Source organism: Salmo salar, chromosome 24 (assembly GCF_965601325.2).
Source record: "Salmo salar chromosome 24, fSalSal1, whole genome shotgun sequence".
In the NCBI taxonomy this organism is placed as follows: domain Eukaryota; kingdom Metazoa; phylum Chordata; class Actinopteri; order Salmoniformes; family Salmonidae; genus Salmo; species Salmo salar.
In genome coordinates, this window is record NC_138314.1 from 36,464,464 (window position 1) to 36,488,862 (window position 24,399).

The following is a 24,399-nucleotide window of genomic DNA, read 5'->3' on the forward strand; positions in this document are numbered from 1 at the left end:
AATATTTTCCCAAACTGTTTGTCAAGAGTGACTTAACGTAGGCCTAACATTGGCGAAATGAAGTGACGTTACCCCACACAAGCTTGTTATTGCCGTGTGACTGCTCAAGACGTGTGGAACCATTGGTTGCATGAGGTTTTGGAAATAGGGTCGCTGACAACTTAGGATAATAAATGTTTCGCTTTCAGACAGATATCTCAAACGTGAAATCGCACCCAGCTGCTTGTGCAAGCAAACAAATAGCCCCGTGTTAGGAGTCATTCACTTGTGGTTTGATGGATGAAACCAGACAAAGGTAAATTGTTATTTAACTCATTTGGGAATAACACTTTGGTAACCAGAGTTTCCGAAATTACCGAGACACAAATGGGGCCTATAGTGTGTTACAGATCCCGTTGCCTTACCCATTGTCATCAGTCAAGTGCAACAATACGATATGCTAGAACATCCCAAACGTGTCACACGTTTATTTCTTCTTCAGAAAAGCAGCTAAAATACCAGCAGCATACAAGACCCAGAGAGACCATTTGTATAACATATTTGAACGTTGAGTGATCTACAACTATGAAAGACTTCTGCCTGAAAGCTCATCATCCCAAACACTATAGGCCTACGAGGTTACTGGAAAGCCGAATACCAAACTAGTATGAGATTATATCTAATTGTTGCATATGTGGGATTACAACAAACATCTTTAAATTGTCCTAACTGTTGGAAAATGAAAGCAACACACCATCGATTAATAAATATCACTTATAGGTCTACCAAACTGTAGCCTATCATTCCTGTTTGTAGTGAGTCATACTGCTTCATTAACTAGAAACACATGGCTCGAATTCTGTTATTTTGAATTGATTTATATAGCCCGTAGTGTAGAGATTGTACAACAGAATGCGCTCAGCAAAGGATGAAAGTTAGAATTCTAGAGGGGTTTAGAATACATTATGTGAGGACAACCAGTTAAAAGCTGCATTTAATATGCTGGTAAACAATTTAGTCGAGGGCTGGAAATATAGGCTGGAATTGATCGTCATCAACGACACTATTTTCAGTAAACGTTATATTTTTCTAATTAAACATCTCTTCATATGCGGGTAAACATAAACTAGGATATTAGCCAAAAAACTAATAAATACAACACATACAACCAGATTTATAAAATAAAATATTTAGGGGGACTACAATCTAAGAACAGTTGTGGAGTAGGCCTAGGTTATGAGCTAAACTTCCAAATTAGCCCAAAACGCCTATTTCTTTTTCCAATAAGGTTAAATGGGTAATTTGTAAAATGCTAAGGTATAATATGTACAATTTTTGCTCTCAGGTGTTAAAATGAGTGTTTAAACTATTTTAAAAAATGGCTGTTAATTTAAAGCAAAACTACAAGGGCTCATTCTCCAACTGTGAACCGGCCAACCGGCCAACATGCTCATGTCATTGTTAGTTCATAATTATTGATAGCCATATTATTACACATTATTGAGGACATAACACAATTAAGGGTTACGTTGATCTGAGAAATACAGTGTTGAAAAATTAGCAGAAGCTATAGAGGCTGAACACTGCTTCAATCATGACCACAGGTCGACCGGGATCAAATAAGGCCTGCTCATCTTTTGACCAGATGAGACCATGATAACTAGTCCTAATAGGTCGACTCCTGTTTTAAAAGCTGTCAGAAAAAACGATTAGAGATAGGCCCTCATTTACGAAATTTCACAACATCACTAGCTTAAGCAAAAAATAAGTTACTCGTAAATGAATTAATCAGGGAACATACAATCAAATCAAACGCCGCCACTATAAGCCCCCACCCAAACCCAAAATGGTGATATAAATACAATTAAGACATGTGTCTCCGTTCAGCTTCCATCCTCACCCTAGCTTTCATCGTAGGGAGATCGTTCATGTCCTCATCATGCTACTATCTCAAGATCGACTGCAAGGCAAAGGCTACAAGACACCGTCTTCTTCCTCCCAACATATCCCAAGCTTATGTCCTTATTTGAGTCTGATACAGTATGTGTATTATGCATATGAACAGTATACTGAGTTATTTCTGTACGTCAGAGATCTGCTCTCGGGTCCACGTTCTTTGTAAAGGGTAAGCAGACATTGTCACGCAAGAGACATACAGCCGCTGTACACGAATATACTATACACTGTGCAGACAAACATCATAATCCAACACGTTGAGGACTTCGTCGATGCATTCATTATACATGTAGGCTATAGGCATGCCAAGGCTACATACACACTGATTTCCCTCCGCATATTTCCTCTCTCATTTGTCTTTGCACTGTGCACTCCGCGTCTGTCTCGCTATCTCTCCTCCACTCTCTCTATTCCAACACAATACATCACATTCGATGTTTCTATCGTCTGGCTTACATGCTGTAAAATACATTTTCCAGATTGATCATGCATATCACATCTGTTTTGCAGCGAGTGCAATCCTTAGCTAAAACGCATGTCAATATTGAAACAATTCTTTCAAAGGGTATCTTTTTTTAACAGGCGAATGCAGATGTTTGGAGACAGTCATAGTTGAATTGAGAATCACCTTGATAAAGCCACAAGAGGTAGGCTAGAGAAGCTCGTGCTTTCATTGCTGTCTGGGAAAGTATGAAACATTAATGCGCGCACAGGCAGCGAGCAGCGTCACTACTGTCTAATTCCGCACATCGTTGTGTTTATACTCAGTCGTGAGTGAGCGACTAGGTGAAACAGTGACATATAGCTATGCAATGAGCAGCCTGCCAGCCATCCAATCTAAACAACGCCTGTTCTGTAGCATAACATGATAGTGTTATCTTTTCCCATCGTTCGCCAAGCTCCATTGGGAAGAATAGAGGCAAAATGCCTATAATGAATTAGAATGTTTAGTGTAGTATGCAAGACAACACTTGAAAACGCACATATAAGGCAAACATATTGCGTAGCCTAAACATGTGTATGAAGATGAGTGGCATTATGCTATCCCACACAATAAGCGTGAGTGCGCATCTCGATCTTCAGAAGAACATTCTTGAGAGTGAGACATTGTTGCCTATTTCTTTTTTAATAGTACACTCACCATCACACAACTTCATCAACCGACCCTTCTGCAAAAGCTGCATTATGAAGTAAGCAAATTGAAGGCAACAACCAATAAAATTCAAGAAACAATGAAAATTTCAAGACGAAACAAAGAAAATGTATTTGAAATGATATATTAAAAGTGCTTTTGATTTTCATGTCTCTCCTCTTTGACTGATGATCGACTCCTCAAACACTCATAACCAGGAGCAAGACGTCCTCTCGTCAAAATGTCCACGAGGTCGGTCTGCTGTTGCAGGTCCATAGTTCAACCATCAGTGGTGATATTGTCATAGCGATTAGACTTGTATCTTATTTGTCTACATTTCTTTATTTTTCTGTTTTAAATTCCCACTTCAACTTTTAATTCTCGGAGAACGTAGCTTCGACAACATATATATCGCACTCATAATAAGAAGCAAAAGGTTATATAAAAATTATTAGTATAGAATCACAGAAAAGCTGGTTTAGAACCAGAAAAAATACAAAACAGAGGGGTACATAGACACAGGACATTTCTTATAATTGCTTGGAAACATTATTTTCCCGCTAAGTCTTGTTTTTCATTTTATTTGTGGTTTTTTTTTTACAAAAAAGGAAAATAAAGACTAATATTTTACAAAATGAAGAGTACTGTTCTTGAAGATGAGAGTGGATTTAAACAGGTGTAAGTCCAGTTCCATATTTTCTGTACATAACGTATTCCATCTCAGATCTTAGTCCCAGAAGACAAAAAAAAAACATGTCATGTCTTCCAATATGCTCAGAAAATGTCCTATATATAGTCTTCTTGTACGGGATGCTGAATTTTGGTCCTTTTTCTCTCTTTTTGTCACTCTCATTCGGATCATTGGATGGACATGTAAGGCCAGTTGAAGCTGCTCCCGGATAATAGCATATCCCTGATGAGCGTTTCAATAGGAGTTTTACCTACCAAGCGGACGAAGAACAGCTGCTCAATTACCGATGAGGAGACGGTGCGGAGAGATGGCAGCCGCAGCAAGAGCTTGCCAAAGCGGCTGGGCTGGTTAGGGTACTGGCTCCTCACGTATTCCTCCAGGGCGCACTGAGACTTCTCCTGCAGGCTTTCGATGTGAGCCGCATCTGACAGGCCGCAAGCGTCTGTGCAGGCAAAAGAGAAACACAAAAGAACCCTGGTTATCGTTCAACATCAACGTTACGTGTTATTGACAAAGTGAAATTAACAAACACACTGCCCAAACATGCTACGTCACGTTGAGTAAGAGGAACTGTCATATAGAATAAACAAGGGCGATCTGTTGAAGTGGGGAGCGCACTACACAGAGGCAGATACCTCTACACCTTCATAAACCAATCAAAACAAAGAATATGCAGCTAACGGCCATGGGAAATGGTGTGCAGCATAAGCCTATTTATTGTATAGCGTTTTGCACTTCCAATCGAGGGAGCAAGGGGAAAGGTAGGCAGGCCCACTCATGGTTTCTGACTCAGGGGACACAAGTCTATGGAAACGTATAAAATACATTGATGAAAATGAAATTGCAATGGTTATAATATGACCTAATTAAGCTACTCTCGATAAGCTGTTAAGACATTTCTCCGCTCTTTTCTTGATATACCATGCTTTGTCTGTTTTTCAATGTAGCCTAGTAAAGGCCCTGGAAGCAATCACATTTATTAGCTGGGGTGAAGTCAATAGTCACGCAAAAAACACGTAAAAATACGAAAAGGAGCCAGCACAACAACACATGGGACATGTGTTTTGTTCGTAGCCTACACAGTCGGGGGTTGTTCATTGCACATTGGCCTAAATGGAGAAATGCACTCATTGTTAATGTCTTAAGATATGTTTGCGCATAGTAGCCTACACACTAAACTGTTTATCGCACAGACCACGGCATACTGCTGTGCCTAGAAATCTGCATTAAACGGCTGTGCAGGGCCAAGCATAATAGCATTTGGACCGTTATGCATAGGCCTGACGATTTTGTATTAAGCCATTGCTTTGTAACAATACATTAAACACCGGACAATGGTATCCGAGAGGCTTTTAAGCCTCATCTTGATTTCTCAGGGCGATAACTCACTATGGCCAGACACAATAACCTTATGAACTCACGGACTGCGCGGGGGCAACGCGGAGATCTCGGGTTGATTTACTATATGATCTTAGACTAGGCAACACAGTCCCATGTATGCAAATCCGTTTGGATTAACTTTGATAGTCTCTATTCAATACATAAAACAATTAATCAGGGCGAAGTGAATGACGTTTTAAAACATCTTGCAAATATGAACTTGTGAAACACAATGATTAAGCTCAAATCATATCGACGACTGAGCTGCAGCGAATGCATGAGTCAAAAGAAAGCTCGTGAAAGGGCACACCATAGTTCACCAAACAGAACTAACCCTTGCGCCATACTATAACCTGCAAATATCTGCACATAAAGACATCTATTTCATAGATTCACATTGAATAAGTATGTGAAAACAGATTATGAAAAATATCTTACAATACATAACTGGACATAATATGAATCATAAGAACACAACGACCTAAACTAGGCTACCCCTATGGGTTTCATGTTTGAAAAAATAAATAAATGTCAACACAGTAAACCTTGACAATAACTATAGTTTGTTACGCATGTTGCCTCTAGCTAAAATGGACAGAATCAATGTTAAATCTAGTCATCTTAAACAACTATCTCTGTAGTTATATTTTATGTTAAATTGGATATAGCCTAATAACGCAACAACAACTTGGAGCAAGGCACTCAATGTCGTCATGTTATGTTAATGACTAACAGCCTAGAAAAAAAAGAAAAAAAGATAAACTCGCATTAGCAAAGGTAGGCTATAGGTAAACCAGAAGGGCTTGACTGGTCATATAAATGTACCTAAAAGGGCACAGTCATATGTAGGCCTACAAAACGAGAATATAATGTTTGTATGCTATGGACAGAAATGTCCTCACGGGCAGAAAAGGCAGTGGTAAAAGTCTTCATGTCACTGAGGAGGGCAAACTAGAGGACTAGAGGACTAGAGGAGGTTTATTGGCCATGATCAAAACATGCTCACTGGTCACTCAACCTGTCTGTGGGCTATACAATTCTCACAATTTAAAAAATAATAATGACAAAATACTTCATATGGATATGGCAAATAATATAATAGCCTATAACATAATATAATATGCCTAATATAATATAATATTGTAGAATATGCAAGGAAATATATTTAGCTATTTAGAGTAGGCTATAGGATAAATTTAATAGGCTATAATTCAGTAAGATGCTAATGCTAGGCTACTTTAGGCTAGGCTATAGGTGGTCACTAAGCATAGTGTTTTTTGAGGACATCGAGAGTGAAAATATGTTCTATAATATAAAATAAAAACACATATTACAAAACACAATGATGTTCAAAATGTTACTTAATTGTGAAATGTATTGATTGAAATAATGCTGTTTAATGAGAATGTGTTCACTTCTAAAGAGCCACATAAGAGCTCTTTTGAGTCACGGTCGATTTAGGCTTCTTTATCCACTAGGCCAACTTACTCTCCATTATCCTTATACGACTGCTTGCAAATGGTAATGGCAGCAAGTGTCCACAATCAAACCCCAAATATCTATATTATTACACGCGACAGGAACGGTGACCTTGGCTCAGCCAGATCTAGTAATGAGCTGTCATATGTAGACTATTCCTTCTTTTCAAAATGTGCGATTCTAATATTTTACAAGAAAATAATTGTGAGAGGAAATATCTTTAAACTAAATACATTCCGAATCTATCTCAAGCGTACCGTTGTTCTGACAGAAATGTATAGCAGAGTAATACAATGACATATTAGGCTATTTAATCAGTATTTCTTTGAATAGACAGCTGGGGATTATTTCCTGTTTTACCAAGACACATGTTTGTGCGCGCAAAACATGAAAAACATCTGCCGCATCTCATACATAGCCTACATCAAGTGACATACTACAATGATGCTTTTCTTTACGCATATAACGTATTAAAACAAAACGCCTGCTGCATAGACCAAACACTTCTGTACACCTAGTTATCAGACTTATAAAACATGTAATGCCGTTCACTTTTTATACTATCCCACTGTTATTAAATAGTATATTGTCTTTCAATCTATTCCTACGTGGGAGTAAAATACACATAAAAATTACGTTTTTGAAAATCGGTTTGTTTACTTCTCTTACGCTTTGAGTAACACACAAAATGTATCACTGTGGATATTTGGAGCAAGCCATTGTCAAAACAGCATGGAGTAGCCTGCACTAAACAGCCATGGCCTCTGTGTCAGTGTTGTTCTCCCTGTCTTCCCCCTCACTGCCCGTCTGTGAGAGAGGAGGCCTCAGCAGCAGCATGGGAAACACTCACCTGATGTGAAGAGTACTATCGCCTTGATGCAGCTGTACTCTGCCGAGTCAACGTGGAGGGCCTTGAGCTTCTCAACCTGCTCCTGGAAGATTCGAATGTGATCCATGAAAGCCACGACTCGGTCAGCAGACATTGGAGAAGCGTGGAGGCCTGCCGCGGCGAGCAGAGGGGCCACATGCAAAGGCATGGAGCACTGAGCCGCGTTTAGCACAAACAATTCGCTCCACGTCAGCCTGAGAAGGGACACCTGGTCGGTGATCTGCAGATCTGGAAAGAAAGGGATGTTCCTCGCCCATTCCACGGCGCTGAAGAGCAAGCGAGCTGCCAGCTCGCAGATGTTCTCAATACCCATGATATTGTTGGGCTGCATGCATTGGCTTCCATATCGGGACGTCGGGTAAGGCTCAGCCCGAAGCAATAACGAGATGTATCCGGAGAGATAGCAATGGCCGTTCAGAGGGTCCCCGTTCGTCAGCCCGTACTGCCCTGGGTTCGGCTGGGTTGGAGGCATTCGTCCTCGCTGAACCGCTGACAAAAAGAAAGAGAAGGAGAGGAAATGTGCATCCAGAACTGATGAACATTGTTGCATGTGCAACCTATGCTGAGAAGCATTAGGCAAGCTAGTGTTTTCTGCTCTGAGATAAGGGAGTAAGATTTCCCATCACAATCTAGTTCAAACTGTAAATTATATAGTGTGTAAGATTGTGTGTTGTTTAAATAAATAATAATATTTTCTATATCTAAGTGACCGTAGCCTACATGCTAAGTGTTGCACTTTCTACATTAGTATCGACTATGCATGCATCTAGATTAACACACACACACACACACACACACACACACACACACACACACACACACACACACACACACACACACACACACACACACACATATATATATATTCAAATAGCTAACATAACGGATGCTTTAATACAGGCCTATAATGCCATTTAGACCTATACTACATCTAGTTGTTCACTGCAGTCCATGTGTCAGTTTCATTTGGCCTAATGTATTCCTCCATTACATATGTTTTATGCTGCACTGAAGAAGAATGGCAAAAATATATCAAGCACAATAAGAGTAAACGCCTTCTAAGCCTGTAGTTCAGTCGAGGAAGAATATTTTAATAATGTGCTTTAAAAAAGTATAATTGGTCTAATTGTATTTTTGTTGACAATATTTTTGGGGGATAATATTAAATAACATGTATGGTAATTTGGTGGTTAATTTAAAATACGTGATTTGCTATAATTTGTGCTCCAAAGAGAGGGAAAGTTACGGCCTCTCATACATTATGAGGCTAAACAAATGTGTACCGCACAAATTCTCTAGCATTAACGTCAGCCTGCTCAAGCTGCCTAATCTGTCTAGTCAGCATGTGGAACAGAGAGACGATGTGGTTATGTTGTCTGTTCGTTTTAATGCACAGACAAACCAAACACAAGTCTATCACTACACATGTAAGGACGTCTCTCTCTCTCTCTCTCTCTCTCTCTCTCACACACACACACACACACACACACACACACACACACACACACACACACACACACACACACACACACACACACACACACACACACACACACACACACACACACACACACACACACACACACTAAAAGCAAATAGCAAATGGTTATGTTTAGTTTTGACGTTCCCAAAAAACGTCAGCCAAACAAACAGCTGCTTTGTTTTAGCCTACGACTCGTACCGGTTTCCTATCTTTTGTAGCTACATTGCATTTGACCCTCTCTATAGGCTAAATGCGCACACATACACATCCCCTCAAAAAACATGGATGTGCAATGTGCTCAGCCGTATGTATGTGACCTTTTATGCAACACGGCAGCCCTATTTGTCAATGAAACGTAGTACGCATCATCATATGTGCCATTAAAAAAAGATATTCACCTTCCCGCCGCATTCCCACTTTTAAACACTTCTTCAGCCGACAGTATTGGCACTGATTTCGGTGGTGTTGGTCAATGGGACAGTTCCTATTGGCACGACATGTATACGTTAAGTTCCTTCGGACACTCCTCTTGAAGAAACTTTTGCATCCCTCGCAGGTGAACTGACCATAGTGCTTGCCGCTCGATTTGTCTCCGCAAACAACACATTCTATATGCTGTGCGCCACTCTGTCCAGAATTCTGACTCCCCTTGTCTCCAGCAGTCCCTGGTGTTGACGGGGGTCCTGGCTGACTTGGGGTCTGCGGAGTGTGAGGTGCTGCCGACGCCGTCTGCTGTTGCTCCCTGGCCGGCTGAGTTGCTGGATTGGGGCCGCTTGGAGGTCCTCCGACCACGTCTTCCTGCGGATCTCGCCAGACGCTAACTACCATTGCCATATCTCGGGCCCGGAAAGTGCTATAAAGCGAACTGATCGCTGGGATTTATAAAGCAAGGGGAGAAAAAAGATCTCAAACACAACAGTGCAAAGTCAAATCAGAAAAAACAATCTCATAAGAGAAAGAATGGAGCAGAACACGATCAATACATTCAGAATACAGGAGGCGATAGAATAGGCACCCGATCAGGATATGCAAGTGTCGGGAGGCCAGTTCCAATGTAAACTGCAGTCAGCCATTCAGGAACCCAATCTTGAAGAAAAAGCGAGCCAGCCGTTAACAAAAAAATGCTGTTCGTTATAAAATAGCCAGAAAGGAGGCAGGAGCGATTCACATGGGCGTAGAAATGAACATAAAATAGATGCGATCCAAAGTGCTGCGAGAAATAAATTCCCTTCTCCTTTCTTCCTTGCTCCTTACTCCCGTCTTCGCTGTTGGAGATTGAGGAAAAACTGAAGAGCGGAATTTTACATCTATATTCTTAAATACATTTCATTTCGACCAGCAAAAAGACCGCGTCGCCGAAGTGCCCGTGCAGTTTCACCTCTCCAGTAGAATGGAGCGAAGGCGAAAAGATAAAAAAACAAAAAACAACATCTAATAGAATATGCAAGAAGGAGAGACCCAAAAATGAATGCGTTTAAACGGGAAGACCAGCAGAGCAATGTTTCCGAAACGGGGATCTGCGCGAATGTCTGTATATAGTGAACTTTGACACTACTATTGAAACTGACACGTTTCTATGGAGATCGCTACGCCTTATATGGTGCTCGTGTCAAGGAGCCAAGAGAGGGGCTGCTGGCAACTGATAATCAAAGGCGACTGACTGGCCAGAGCCCTGCATTGAGGGGAGAGAGAGAAAATGGGAGGCTAAGGTTAGCCAAGCCTCTTTCTCTCCATTGGTTAGAGTCCTCGTTCCTTGCTACCTACGACTGGGGTCTCTGACAAGCACAATTTACATTGAGCTCGCCCTGCGATGCTATTTACTTTGAAACCTGATTAGTATGGGCCGTCTATTGTCACAAACAGAGGAGGAAACCCTGGATAGAATAGCCGAAATAAGGGTAAAAGCGAGGACAAAAGCTTTGTGCACGTGAAATAAACAAACGTGCTAGGCGAAAGGGACTGGCATAGAATTCCTCAAAGTTTTAAATGGTTTGTTTGGGACTACCATATTCATTATACATGCGGGGGACATTATTATTGATGTATCGTGTATTTTATTATAGACTACAGCATTTGGTGGTGTTTAATACTGTATATGCTTCAACTTTACATTGTCAAAATTCGGGTCCAAAGTTACTGGATCAAATTAGGAAAAATTACAATGTAAGAAATGATGCATAATAGACAAGTCGTGTTAGAATAGGCAGACAGGGTGCGATGGCGCCAGCGAATCTCAAAATTACATCGGCAAATAACAAATACTCTATAACAGTTGAGGTTTTAAGGCCTACACAATCACTGAACGGGTGTCATATTATGTTTTATAATGACAATCATTAAAATCATGTCAAGTTGTTTGAAAATTGCACGGGAATTCCGGCTTTTTGTATGTGGATACTGAAGCCTGCATGCGTCTCCAACTCAAAAATGTCTGGATCGGTCTGCCATCTAGCGTACAGTATACCATTACATCCACATAGTAATGCATAACCCACTGTGATCATGCATGTATTCTTATCAACTTTGTAAAATCGTAAAAACAAGAAATAAACTCATGAAAATTGCTTTTTTTTAATTTATATTCTTTACAGATACTGTGTTCCTGATGAAGATTTCAAACGGAGCTGCTGGTGCCTGTTTTGTCGATTTAGGAAACACCTTCCAGGGTAAAATCACTTACAATTTGTGGAACTTAGCACAAATAACATTTACACGGGGTAGTTTGAATATGACAACATGTCGCCCACATGGTAACCAAAGCCACCAGAAGTGTATTCAGTGGGCTACAAGCCTGGTGCGTCGACATGCATCCATAATAGCCGAACTTAAATAGAGTATAGGGTATGTGAAAATAAAGTGAATAGTTTGTGAATACCTTTGTTATGTCTGTCCGAGTGTAGTCACCTATTAAAAGATAATGGTGCGCAAATATGCAAGTACCCCTCTTGTTAACGCATAGGAGGAATGGGTGTTTTTAAGTATTCAACAACAGAACTCTTCCCGTCCCTGTCTCGGACACTGCACTGAGACTCCCGGTCATGTCTCCAGCTCTTTGAAAAGGTGAAACGAATAAGATTAAAACGGACAAAGAATTTTCTGTAAGTGTATCATTAAGATTTTACTCCACAGATCGGGAAGAGAGCTGGACGGAGAGAGAGAGAGAGAGAGGGGTGACAGTGAATGAGAGCAGCGGGAAGAAGGCTATAGCACGAAAACGGGAGAGAAAAAGAGAACGTGGACAGCAGGGCATTAAGAGAAGAAGCACCCAGCGACAACTATTAGGCTATAGTGGACGGGAAACATCGGTACCTGAATTTAGCTAACACCAGCCAGGCAAGTACAACATTTATTTCTCTTCCACCTATTCACAAGAAGCTCTAAAGGAATGAACAATACATTCTAGCCTCGCTACACTACCATGCAAACCATGTAGGCAACCGTTATCTAGCTTATCTGTCTAAATGCCAAACAACCACTGTTAGTTAGGCTACATTCCAGGACGAAACTTTTGAACCGTACTTTTGATTCCTTCCTTGACATTCTTACTGATTTGGGGACCCGTTTCTCCGTTTTAAACTGTCGTCAGCAATATATACGAACATCGTTGATGCTGTTACCGCAATTCGGGGAACCCTTTCCAAGCTATGAGCATCTCACCTGTACAAGGCTATTTGTTGTTTGATCACATAATGAAAAGATTGATAGCAGCCGGTTTCTCATCGATAGTTTCAACGGATTAAAGGACAGTTATACGACCGAGCTGGTCAGGCATAGCACAGGCATGACGATGGTTCCTGGAACACTTTCTGTCTGTTTTGTTTAGTCATATGAAAATGTAGGGCGTTCATGATAATCAAATGATTATTATTTAATTGAAAAGTTTGCAGATACATTTTCAACCCCACTATGTGAGATAAACAGAATATATTATGTCAATTTAAAAGCAGTTTTTACGATTATTTGGTAGATAATTGATGCATACACACAACTTACATCGAGCGATAATACTGACACAAGCATAGGCTACGCCTATATGAAATACGATTTTGGCAAGACTATATTCAACTTCGATTCCCTTGTGTCTCAGATTTTAAGTTGATGCTATAAATGCCACTTGAAGTTCCACATGACAGGAACTTACTATTAATGTCTATGTTATACTTTGAGTTAGCCTATATTTCCCTAAAACAAGACACATATAAATATAATTATGTGACATAATTATGTGTTATTACCAAAAATATCAAATGCCATTCGCAGTGCAGTATAGGCTATATTTGCACATGTGGCCTATATGAATCAGATCCTGCATATGTTCTGCTGAGCATCTACCGCGAGTTAGAGGTCAAACTAGCCTAGATATAGGCCTACGTGGGCTTCAAATATATTTAAAAAAACATAGGCTAAATTAGGCTAATTTCTCTCTCTATCCGTTTGTATAACAAATAAATAAAAAAATGTCAGGGAAACTGCACCCCATAAACACGTTTTCGCTTCTGCAAGCAGTCAATCGAGCGTTATGAATTCTTGGACCAGTTGTGAAAGCAATAAAAGGCCATGATAGTCGGACCTCCTACTTCGTGAACACGGGGGCTAATATCAGCCCATCGGCATTTCAGATAATTAATAAACACCTAACAACGTTGAAGGAAAATAGCTAATAATACAATCCTCATTGGTTCAGTTTATGTAGGCGCTTCAGTATAGGGAATCTATAAAGTCACTACACTGTTCAAAGCTTCAAGCTCCATCCATTGCTTTCCCTGGCGCTTTAGAGGCCTCTGTCGAAATGCCTACTATAAAAACAAGTATTACGTTTCTTCAGGAGAGGGTAACACACGATCTATGCTTTTCACATCCACGCGCACCTTTGAGCATCTGCCCCTAACTGAACAGCTAACTTTCTAGAAGAAATGGCTGTGGTGTGTTGTTCCAAAAATATAGAACTAGCCTATATTTCTGCCAAGAAAAATACAAGTGTAAAATATCTATGAAAAAGTGTAGTGACGTTTCATTAACAAATGAGGTGTGCTGCTGTCAATTATTTACTTAATATGCATAATAGCCTATGTTACATGTGCAACTACATATAACAAAACATCCATTTGTTGAGTGATTTACAATAATTAGAAATGAGAAAATAACTTAAATTAACATAACAATGTTTTAACAGATAACAGAAACCTTTGAAGACATAATGAATTAAAAAAATCCTTCATCTGCGTCTTTTCAAACTTTTCCCCAATACTGTATCACTGGAATTATATAAGCTACTATTCAATAGTATACTTGAAACAAGTATTGCCTGTAGCCTAATTGTAAGATTAGTATTTGTTTTGATGTGTTCAGTGTAACCTAGTTTTGATATAACAGGCTCTCAACTTTGAACCACATTTATAAATTCATTTGAAAAATAAATGTTGCATAATGAATTACATAAAGACAAAATGAAGATGGCCAGTGCTGCTGTTTTCTTTAGACCCAAGCTGTGCGTTATAGGTTAATGTGTGAGTTGGAGGGTTTGCTGAGAGCCCCTCCGCTTTGAGTCGTTACGGGTTGAAAGAGAGGAGGAGGGGTTTTTCCCCCAATCTGATCCCTAACTATTCGGGGGCTCAGATTGGTGTGAAAGGGACGAAAAGGTCAGTTGAAATCGTATTTTATCCGCAGCCATTTTCTCTATGGATCAGCAACTTTGAATAGACATAATCTAATCGCGCTTAATGGAAAAGCTATTCGTGAGAAATAGGGAAAATATTTTATATTCTTAAGGTCGCTATGTTTAACGCAGGCAGCTTCGACAAAATTACAGACAGATCAAAGTAGCTAACAAGTTGAGTTGGGTTTGTTTCTTCAGAGTTTTATTCACCGGTCAAAATACACCATGATGAATGAAGAACCACACACTAGGATTCTGAGGCTACTGCCACGGCTATAATTGTAGACAATTGAAGCCGAAATGACTATTCCAATTAGCTTTGTGGTTGAAGTTTAGTTAGAGGGACTGTCAGTTTATGCGATGGGTAATGGCTTTATCGCTCACAAAACCATCATATATTTAGAGCATATGTGCTAATTACATGAAATGGTGTCAGAGACCGAGATCATGAATCCATTAGCACTGAACATCCTCATGGTCCTGCTGTAATATTGTAGTTCACCAAAAACCGAACTGGAAGCACCAGTAGCGACATCAAAGTAAACACATTTTCTGAGCTGTTAACGTGGTAAGACGGTGAAAGTGACATAAATTACGCGGTTCTGTATAAGAAAGGGTCAAATTAATGCGTAAGGTAGGCCTATAACGAAGTATAAAGTGTGCATCACGCCATTCAAGGCAGACAAAATCCTTCAAAACACCTATAGTGTCTTAATGTGGTAGCCTATATACGCCTAATACCATGGTGGCGAAGAAAGAAGACATTAGCAAAACACAGCCAAATAATAATTTTGAATGGGAGACGATACCATATTAACTAATGCAACCAACCAATGGCCAAGCACTTACAGGCTACTTGTGATAGCCTACTGTCAATGTCTTGAGACTTTTTAAATCACCTCAGTCCATATAATATGAGGACAACCCTTTACCCCATGTTGAAGTTCTTTACAAGTTTTAGAAATTAGCCTGGTTAAATGTGGAAAAATTAACCGAAGCAGAATTCCATTTTCTCTACTACTCGACTACTACATCGACTATTCTATCTACAGGGACCAAGGCAACACGGACACGGGTTTCAAACGCAGTGCATAAAGGCATTTTACCCGTAACAGTAATTTATTTCAGGGAAACAGGAGGGCAAAGGTGGAATTCTCGAGAAATTCAACAAGTATAGAGGAGCTTCTGCACGCGAATTACTTTTCATCCTATCGCCACATTATCCGAAAACACACTGTAGATAGACCAAAGACAAAAAGTCAGAACAAGACTATCTCCCGTGCAAATATGCAAGCCGCAGATAACCATTTAAGGAGCAGGCTTATTATAAAACGGGAGTAAAGAGAGAAAGGAATAGACAGAACATAGACAAGTGGCTTGTCTCATTTGTTCTCGCTGAAACTGGGAGGTGAAATAAAATATGACATTTCCAACTTGCCTGCGTCATTTCGCATCTTTTGTTGTTAAATGAGTGACATCACCTCAAGTATCCATAATGGTTTTCTTAAACCAACACACAGCACGCGCTCAATTTGAACGTTGTCTGTCTGAACCGCCACCATGCTGTTGCCTAATAGGGGGTGACTGAGCACGTTTAGACTAACGGTACATTAAGACAGAACAAAATCATTCTCAAGTTACATATCATTCATTTGTGATCATTTCTCATATTTTATAAGGCATGATATTAAAACGCGTGCATAGCCTAATGTGCATGTAGACATTCAGTTTCCAAACAGTAAACGTTATGTGAGCCATAGGTTAATAAGCAAGATACTGAACAAATTCATTTGACAATCAACGATATCCTTTAGAAAACCAAACATGTATGAACATGAGACATGTTAAATAGCAAAGTGCATCCACAAACAGTATAAAAGATGACTGTATCCACCTATCATTACATCCCACTGGGCACACACTGGTTGAATCAACGTTGTTTCCACGTAATCATGCAGATGAGTGTAATAAAAAAATAATAAAACTAAAATAATGTCATTAAAGTATTTAACACACGCACGCACACGCACACACACAGGCTTCGGTATCTTGAATCTTACATGGGGGGGGGGGGGGGGGGGGTGTAATCATTAGAGAAATAGATGCCTGCAAAGTTTGTAAAATGATCAGAGATGTTAGCTGGATCTGATCATCCTGAAGTCCAGCGCAAGTGCTGGGCCAGTGATGGGCTAGTGCTGGGCCAGTGATGGGCTAGTGCTGGGCCAGTGATGTGCTAGTGCTGTGCCAGTGATGGGCTAGTGCTGGGCCAGTGATGGGCTAGTGCTGTGCCAGTGATGGGCTAGTGCTGGGCCAGTGATGTGCTAGTGCTGGGCCAGTGATGGGCTAGTGCTGGACCAGTGATGGACTAGTGCTGTGCCAGTGATGGGCTAGTGCTGTGCCAGTGATGGGCTAGTGCTGTGCCAGTGATGGGCTAGTGCTGGGCCAGTGATGTGCTAGTGCTGGGCCAGTGATGGGCTAGTGCTGGGCCAGTGATGGGCTAGTGCTGGGCCAGTGATGGGCTAGTGCTGTGCCAGTGATGGGCTAGTGCTGTGCCAGTGATGGGCTAGGGCTGTGCCAGTGATGGGCTAGCGCTGGGCCAGTGATGGGCTAGCGCTGGGACAGTGAAGGGCTAGCGCTGTGCCAGTGATGGGCTAGCGCTGTGACAGTGATGGGCTAGCGCTGGGCCAGTGATGGGCTAGCGCTGGGCCAGTGATGGGCTAGCGCTGGGCCAGTGATGGGCTAGCGCTGGGCCAGTGATGGGCTAGCGCTGTGCCAGTGATGGGCTAGCGCTGGGCCAGTGATGGGCTAGCGCTGGGCCAGTGATGGGCTAGCGCTGGGCCAGTGATGGGCTAGTGCTGGGCCAGTGATGAATCATGAACATGAAGAAAGAGAGTCTGCACTATTCCTGTTCCAAGTGCTGTAATTGCTTGCAGGACACAAAACAGAGACCGTTTTGGCCGGTAGCCTTTTTAAGGCGCTTTGATGACAAAGGCACAACAGACCATATATTTTCAGATTGATTTGGAAATGGTGTGTGTGTATCTATCAGTGCAGGTGTGTGTGTGTGTGTGTGTGTGTGTGTGAGATCAAGTAATTCCACAGCTATTGGCTGACTATATTATCTGACTATTAGAGCTACGTGGTACCAGGGGCAGTTTGACCCTTTGCTCGTCTCAGCTGGATGTGTGATGTGTGCTGTCTGTATTCTGCTCCTTAAAAAGGGAGCAGAATACAAATGTCTGTTGTTTGCTGCAACCAATGGAAAATAAAGTTGTCTTGTATTGTATTGAATCTTTGATATTGCTACTCTGAGCAAGGCAGTTAACCCACTGTTCCCAAGGCTCCGAAGACGTGGATGTGGATTAAGTCAGCCCCCTGCACCTCTCTGATTCAGAGGGGTTGGGTTGAATGCAGAAGACACATTTCAGTTGAAGGCATTCAGTTGTACAACTGACTAGGTATCCCCTTTCCCTTTCTAGGACCTTTAGCCTCAAGTAAACCAATATCAGGTCTCTCCTGCCAAATGATGGTAAACATAACTCTGTGTTACCTCACCTGTTGATCTAAACATGATATCTCACCTTTCAGATAGGGTAAAAAGGGTTCAACCATTTCGCTTCAGGCTGCATCAAATACTAATTACAACTAAAGCAACGTAACAGACCAGTAACAGACCAGTGCCTGCTGCATTCAGCACACACCTACTGAAAAGCAACTATGCTGCTCAATATTTCTTTATTCTCAAGCTCACAGTCTGTCGTTCCTTCTCTCCATAAAACTCAAAATACTTTTGTTTGATGTTTCTGTCCAAGGAAACCCAGAAGGGTCAAAATTAAGAAAATATCTAAATTCAAAATCAAACTCAACTTCGGACCAGACAATATGTTATTATTATATTGCAATAGCCATATGGCATGTTTCTGTGTGTGTTCTCATCATCAAATAAGGAACTAATTGTGTTTTTTCCTGACAGGGAGTGAGCGGCTGTGCAACATGATCGTGCCATGTAAGTTCCACTGCTGCTACACAGGCCCTGTTCACCAATTCACTGAGACATCTCACTAGCACTAATTGATTCATGGATGGAATAATTTACCAAAAATATACATTTATTATATTGGTATAACTTGAACACAGATCCGTAATATCATCTTGATCCCTTCAACAGGGCATGGCCAAAGTCAGTCCTCATTTTGACTCAGGAAGCCAATCAGAAGGCAGCATGAATCACGCAGGGCCAATGATAAGGCTGTTTGCTTTAGAGGCCCCCACACTTCCTCCAGCTAGCTCTCATCATCAACGTCTCTTTGTTGTTTTTTTCTCTCAGATTTAAATGAACGTCGTGGCAAGTCCCCCTTCCTTTGGAATAAAGAGCATCACCGTGTCACACGGTCAGAATCTACAAGTCTTCTCCTAATGTAATCTTCAGAAATAATAAAAAGGAAGAAAATAATGTTTATCAAAACCCCAGCTTAGGTAGGTACACCTGTGATTGATGGATTGTGTACAAGGTAAGGATTGCTACTAGGAGCTTGTGTCTGTAGGTAAAGCGCAAGACAGACCAACACGCACGTCGGCCGTGCGCGGTAGATCACCTGCTGGGTGTTGATGAACAGTGGCAACATGTAGAATCATCTTGAAATGAACAGAAAACGTCCGATGTTCTGTAGTCAGAGCTGATAGGAAGGCCACCAGCTGCACATAGACAACAGTTGCGTTGGTCTGTCTTGGCCTTAAAAGACAGGTACTGTCTGCAGTTGAAGATATCTACTGTGCTATGAGTTATGCTTGCTCTTCTGCCCTCACTGCCCTGGCCTGGCATGGACCCAGAAGACATATCCTTAACAGAGTGGATTAACCTCACTCAGTTAACCTTGACCCCTTCTACCCAGCAGCTCACACAGCCCTGATGGTCAATGGAAGCAGAGTAGATTGATTATGAGGATGGTGTTGTTGCTTTTAAGAAGCTATACATGAAATAACATTCTCAAGACCTAATGTATTTGTGATGCCATTAGTGTTTTATTGTCAATGTTCTTATTGTCATATTTAGAAATGAATGTGCAGCTGTATTATACTGTGCTGGGCAAAAAGGATTTTGACATAGTTATGCCTCTCCTTCACTTGGATTTTCATTTGTATATGTGTATTTGATTCTGTGTTTGTGTGTGTGTGTGACCACACGGCAAGTTTACCTCAGATGACCCCCGCTGACCTGAGGCATCCCAGCGGAGGTCAAGCCTTGACAAATGAGTTCAGGCGCAGAACAGCAAACATTCCACAACATGTTCTTCCTCAACAACTCCCCCTCTTCTCCCTATCTCTCTATACTCCTCCTCTGAACATCTATCTCGTCAAAAGGTTGTAAGAATGAGCTTATCACACATAAACATAATGGCAGAAGGTTGTGGAAATGTTCCAGAACATGAACTTCAGAGGAAGACAAACCTTAATGTGCTACTTTTATGTAATGCTCTACAAAGTTCTGTCTTGTTTACAAATGAATAAGGAAAAATAAAGGGATGGTAGTCAAAAAAAGCAAAGTAAACCCATTGGATGTTAGTATCAAACCACTCTTTACCAGTGTTTGGGGCTTCAGAACTGGGCAGGGATGTAGAGGCTGAGAAAAGATATAGTGTTTAAACAGGATGTGTAGGCTGTAGCATTTCTGGCAACATTTCCCCCCCCCCCCCCCACCCCCCCACCCCAATCTCCCACTCTCTCCCCAGTTTCTCTCTGATTTCCCAGCATGCTGCTGTCACCTGTGTCAGGCTATTGGTATTCTTCTTTGAGAGGCTCATTAAGGTAAGTGGCACCCCCCATTACGACGACAAGGCGAGCAAAGGTTCCTCTTGTCCCGTGAGTCCCCCAGGGAGTTATCCTACCATCTCCTCCACCCCAGTCATGCCCACTACTCACTAAATTTTTTAAGAACACATGCAGTCGCCACAGGTGACAGGAACAGAGGAAGCTAATGCAATGCAGTGCTGGGATACCCTACAGAAATCATGATTGTGTGTAATAGCATTACTGTCAAAGAAAGCAACATAGTACGTCTGAATAAAAGGACCAATAAATATCAGTTCTATTTCTATGTTTTGTTTTTTTGGTATTTGCATTGATATTATTTTGTTGTCTGGTACTACACACTGCAATAGAATAAAGCTGCATGTATCTATGAAGGGAGGGATGATTCCTGGTGTGGGTCATGTGCTTAGATCTCAGGTCTCTAGTTGGCTGAACTGAGGTGTACCAATGGCACATGTACTGTAGCTGCCATACGTGCATGGAGCTCTAATCTTTGTATGGCAGTGTGGTTTGCATTTCCACTTGTGGAGGGGGGTTCCTTGTAATGCTGTGGGTGGTGACACCTGGCCTTTTCATGGGTGGGCCTGGGACCGAGCCATTGGAATCTGCAATGCAACAGAATGCGTCATCATTGGAACAATGCAACAGAATGCATCATCACTAGAACAATGCAACAGAATCCAATGGAATTGGAACAATGCGATGCCACATGGTGAGGTTGTGCTCAATGTGCCCTCCCTACCTCCCTCCCTGTCTCCCTCCCTGTCTCCCTCCCTACCTCCCTCCCTGTCTCCCTCCCTACCTGTCTCCCTCCCTACCTCCCTCCTTGTCTCCCTCCCTACCTGTCTCCCTCCCTACCTCCCTCCCTGTCTCCCTCCCTACCTGTCTCCCTCCCTACCTCCCTCCCTGTCTCCCTCCCTACCTCCCTCCCTGTCTCCCTACCTCCCTCCCTGTCTCCCTCCCTACCTCCCTCCCTGTCTCCCTACCTCCCTCCCTGTCTCCCTCCCTACCTGTCTCCCTCCCTACCTCCCTCCCTGTCTCCCTCCCTCCCTGTCTCCCTCCCTACCTCCCTCCCTGTCTCCCTCCCTACCTCCCTCCCTGTCTCCCTCCCTACCTCCCTCCCTGTCTCCCTCCCTACCTGTCTCCCTCCCTACCTCCCTCCCTGTCTCCCTCCCTCCCTGTCTCCCTCCCTACCTCCCTCCCTGTCTCCCTCCCTCCCTACCTCCCTCCCTGTCTCTCTCCCTCCCTCCCTCCCTGTCTCCCTCCCTCCCTCCCTCCCTGTCTCCCTCCCTACCTCCCTCCCTGTCTCCCTCCCTCCCTGTCTCCCTCCCTCCCTGTCTCCCTCCCTGTCTCCCTCCCTACCTCCCTCCCTGTCTCCCTCCCTACCTCCCTCCCTGTCTCCCTCCCTCCCTCCCTGTCTCCCTCCCTCCCTCCCTGTCTCCCTCCCTACCTGTCTCCCTCCCTACCTCCCTCCCTGTCTCCCTCCCTCCCTGTCTCCCTCCCTACCTCCCTCCCTGTCTCCCTCCCTACCTCCCTCCCTGTCTCCCTCCCTCCCTGTCTCCCTCCCTGTCTCCCTCCCTCCCTCCCTGTCTCCCTCCCTACCTCCCTCCCTGTCTCCCTCCCTACCTCCCTCCCTGTCTCCCTCCCTACCTCCCTCCCTGTCTCCCTCCCTCCCTCCCTCCCTGTCTCCCTCCCTACCTCCCTCCCTGTCTCCCTCCCTACCTCCCTCCCTGTCTCCCTCCCTACCTCCCTCCCTGTCTCCCTCCCTACCTCCCTCCCTGTCTCTCTCCCTCCCTCCTCTGCCTGCTCTATCCTAGCATTAATTAGCAATACACAGGCTATATGTCCACTGTAAATAAATGATCAAGATCACCTATCAGTCTTCCCATTAACCTGGAGGGGCATAACAAGCTGGAGGCAGGAGGAGAGACTGGTGTGTGAAAGAGAGCTAGACACTGTGTTTAATAATGGCTGTTCATGGTAATGCCCTCCTGATTGTATTTATCCCTGCTCTGCTCTCTGCTCCCTGTTCTCTGCTCCCTGTAGACAGACAACACCGCTGCCCTGGTCTTGGCATTGCGTGGTTTTCTGCCCCGTCCCCTGGGGCTCTCTCCCCCCACCCTGTTCCCTGATTCGCTGTGTAAAAGCGGTCGTGAATGATGGATGACTGTGTCACTGCAGCCTGCAAAGGATTAATTTGTTTCATTGATTTCTCTTTAGGCAGAATGCCAGCGTCTGCCGCTTCCCACCTTTCCCCCAAGACTTCTAGCTGTAATAGACGGTAATGGCCTAAGACAAATCAACCCTATATTTGTAAAAATAGCACCAAATAACCCCTGACTCTAATCACGAGCACATTGTGGAGTGCCGCTCTATGCGCTGGCCACAACACCCCGGTAGTATTAACCCCATGGAGAACATCCAGGCCCATTCTCACAGCCATAAGTCTCCCATACTTACAGCTCCATCTCAGGTCTGACAATGGATGGGTAATGACTGGCTGTCTGGAGAGGCTCTGGGAGTGGGCTATTCTTACTGTAATGGAGGCATTTACAGCTTTTCCCTAGTCCCTACACACCTGTAGAACCAGCTAACTGCTAACCACATGCTCTATGGCAGGCCTTGCTACATCACTTCAGCACAACATTCTTCTTAGTGGGTTATTTCAAGTTATTTCAGGTTATTTCACACTCTATATTAAAGTGTTTCCCTGAATTCTGGCATATGCACACACCTATTTAGTGATCTGGCTAAGAGACTTTGTCACTGATGTCCCAATCAAAGGAAGATCTTCACTGATGTCCCAATCAAAGGAAGATTTTCAATGATGTCCCAATCAAAGGAAAATCTTCACTGATGTCCCAATCAAAGGAAGAGCATCACTGATGTCATAATCAAAGGAAGATCTTCACTGATGTCCCAATCAACAGAAGATTTTCACTGATGTCCCAATCAAAAGAAGATCTTCCCTGATGTCCCAATCAACAGAAGATTTTCACTGATGTCCCAATCAAAAGAAGATCTTCACTGATGTCCCAATCAAAGGAAGATCTTCAAGGATGTCCCAATCAAAGGAAAACCTTCACTGATGTCCCAATCAAAGTAAGAGCTTCACTGATGTCCCAATCAAAGGAAGATCTTCACTGATGTCCCAATCAAAGGAAAATCTGCCTCCTAATGAGATCTGTAGGACATGGTTGTGGTTAGAGAACACAGAATATAAAGCATCGAATCTGAAATCTTTTGGGCACATAGCAATCTGACTTACAATGCGTAAGTACCTGTGCCCCTGCAGCATCAGTAATGGCCTCAGTGCTCTCTCAGTGCCATTTCTATTTTCTATTTTTTTATTTAACCTTTATTTAACTAGGCAAGTCAGTTAAGAACAAATTCTTATTTTACAATGACGGCCTACCCCGGCCAAACCCTCCCTTAATGACACTGGGCCAATTGTGCACCGCCCTATGGGACCCCCGATCACTGCCGGTTGTGATACAGCCTGGAATCTAAGTAGGTTCTGAAGTGACGCCTTTAGCACTGAGATGCAGTGCCTTAGACAGCTGCACCACTTGGGAGCCCAGGAAAGGAACCTCACCACAATCTGCCTATTGAAGCACAATTCTGCATCCTGCTACTAGGTGATCGTTATCCATCACTTTTTGATTATTGACCATTGACAAAACTGGTATTCCACTGCTGATTCTGTGGCTTCCCCTCAGGTCTACCTCTCCAATAACCCTTCATGGTGAAACCTAATCCAGTGCACTGAGGGGGCAGTACCTCCAGGGCAGACCATGGTGCAGTCAGCGTGGGCGAATAAGGCCCTACCTACTCTGTTAATGAATGCAAGTGCTTGGAAATCTCATCTGCTCCATGCAATCAATTTAACACTGTTTACCATGCCATCGGTGAGGTTATGTGGATGGGACAGACAGACTTGTGCTCT

General features: G+C 42.8%; 1 protein-coding gene and 1 long non-coding RNA gene across 2 annotated transcripts; one reads left to right on the top strand and one right to left on the bottom strand.

Annotated features, from left to right (window-relative positions):
* Window positions 1-3,040: 3,040 nt before the first annotated feature.
* On the bottom strand, window positions 3,041-10,671 carry LOC106585791 (COUP transcription factor 1). The gene is made up of 3 exons (XM_014172419.3): window positions 9,388-10,671; window positions 7,468-7,995; window positions 3,041-4,200 (listed from the first exon to the last, which is right to left on the bottom strand). The coding sequence occupies exons 1-3, from the start codon at window positions 9,821-9,823 to the stop codon at window positions 3,926-3,928; spliced, it is 1,239 nt and encodes a 412-aa protein (XP_014027894.1). The 5' UTR covers window positions 9,824-10,671; the 3' UTR covers window positions 3,041-3,925.
* A 71-nt stretch (window positions 10,672-10,742) lies between these two features.
* On the top strand, window positions 10,743-20,727 carry LOC106585792 (uncharacterized). The gene is made up of 5 exons (XR_001324028.3): window positions 10,743-10,978; window positions 11,581-11,655; window positions 12,119-12,326; window positions 18,623-18,651; window positions 18,973-20,727. It is a non-coding gene; the product is annotated as an uncharacterized LOC106585792 (long non-coding RNA).
* The last annotated feature ends 3,672 nt before the right edge of the window (window positions 20,728-24,399 follow it).

Coding starts and splice junctions, on each gene's coding strand:
- LOC106585791 (XM_014172419.3), bottom strand. CDS start 9,823: ATGGCAATGGTAGTTAGCGTCTGGCGAGATCCGCAGGAAGACGTGGTC. Junction 7,996..9,387: donor AGTGGGAATGCGGCGGGAAG/GTGAATATCTTT, acceptor TCTTTTTGTCAG/CGGTTCAGCGAGGACGAATG. Junction 4,201..7,467: donor GATAGTACTCTTCACATCAG/GTGAGTGTTTCC, acceptor TTGCCTGCACAG/ACGCTTGCGGCCTGTCAGAT.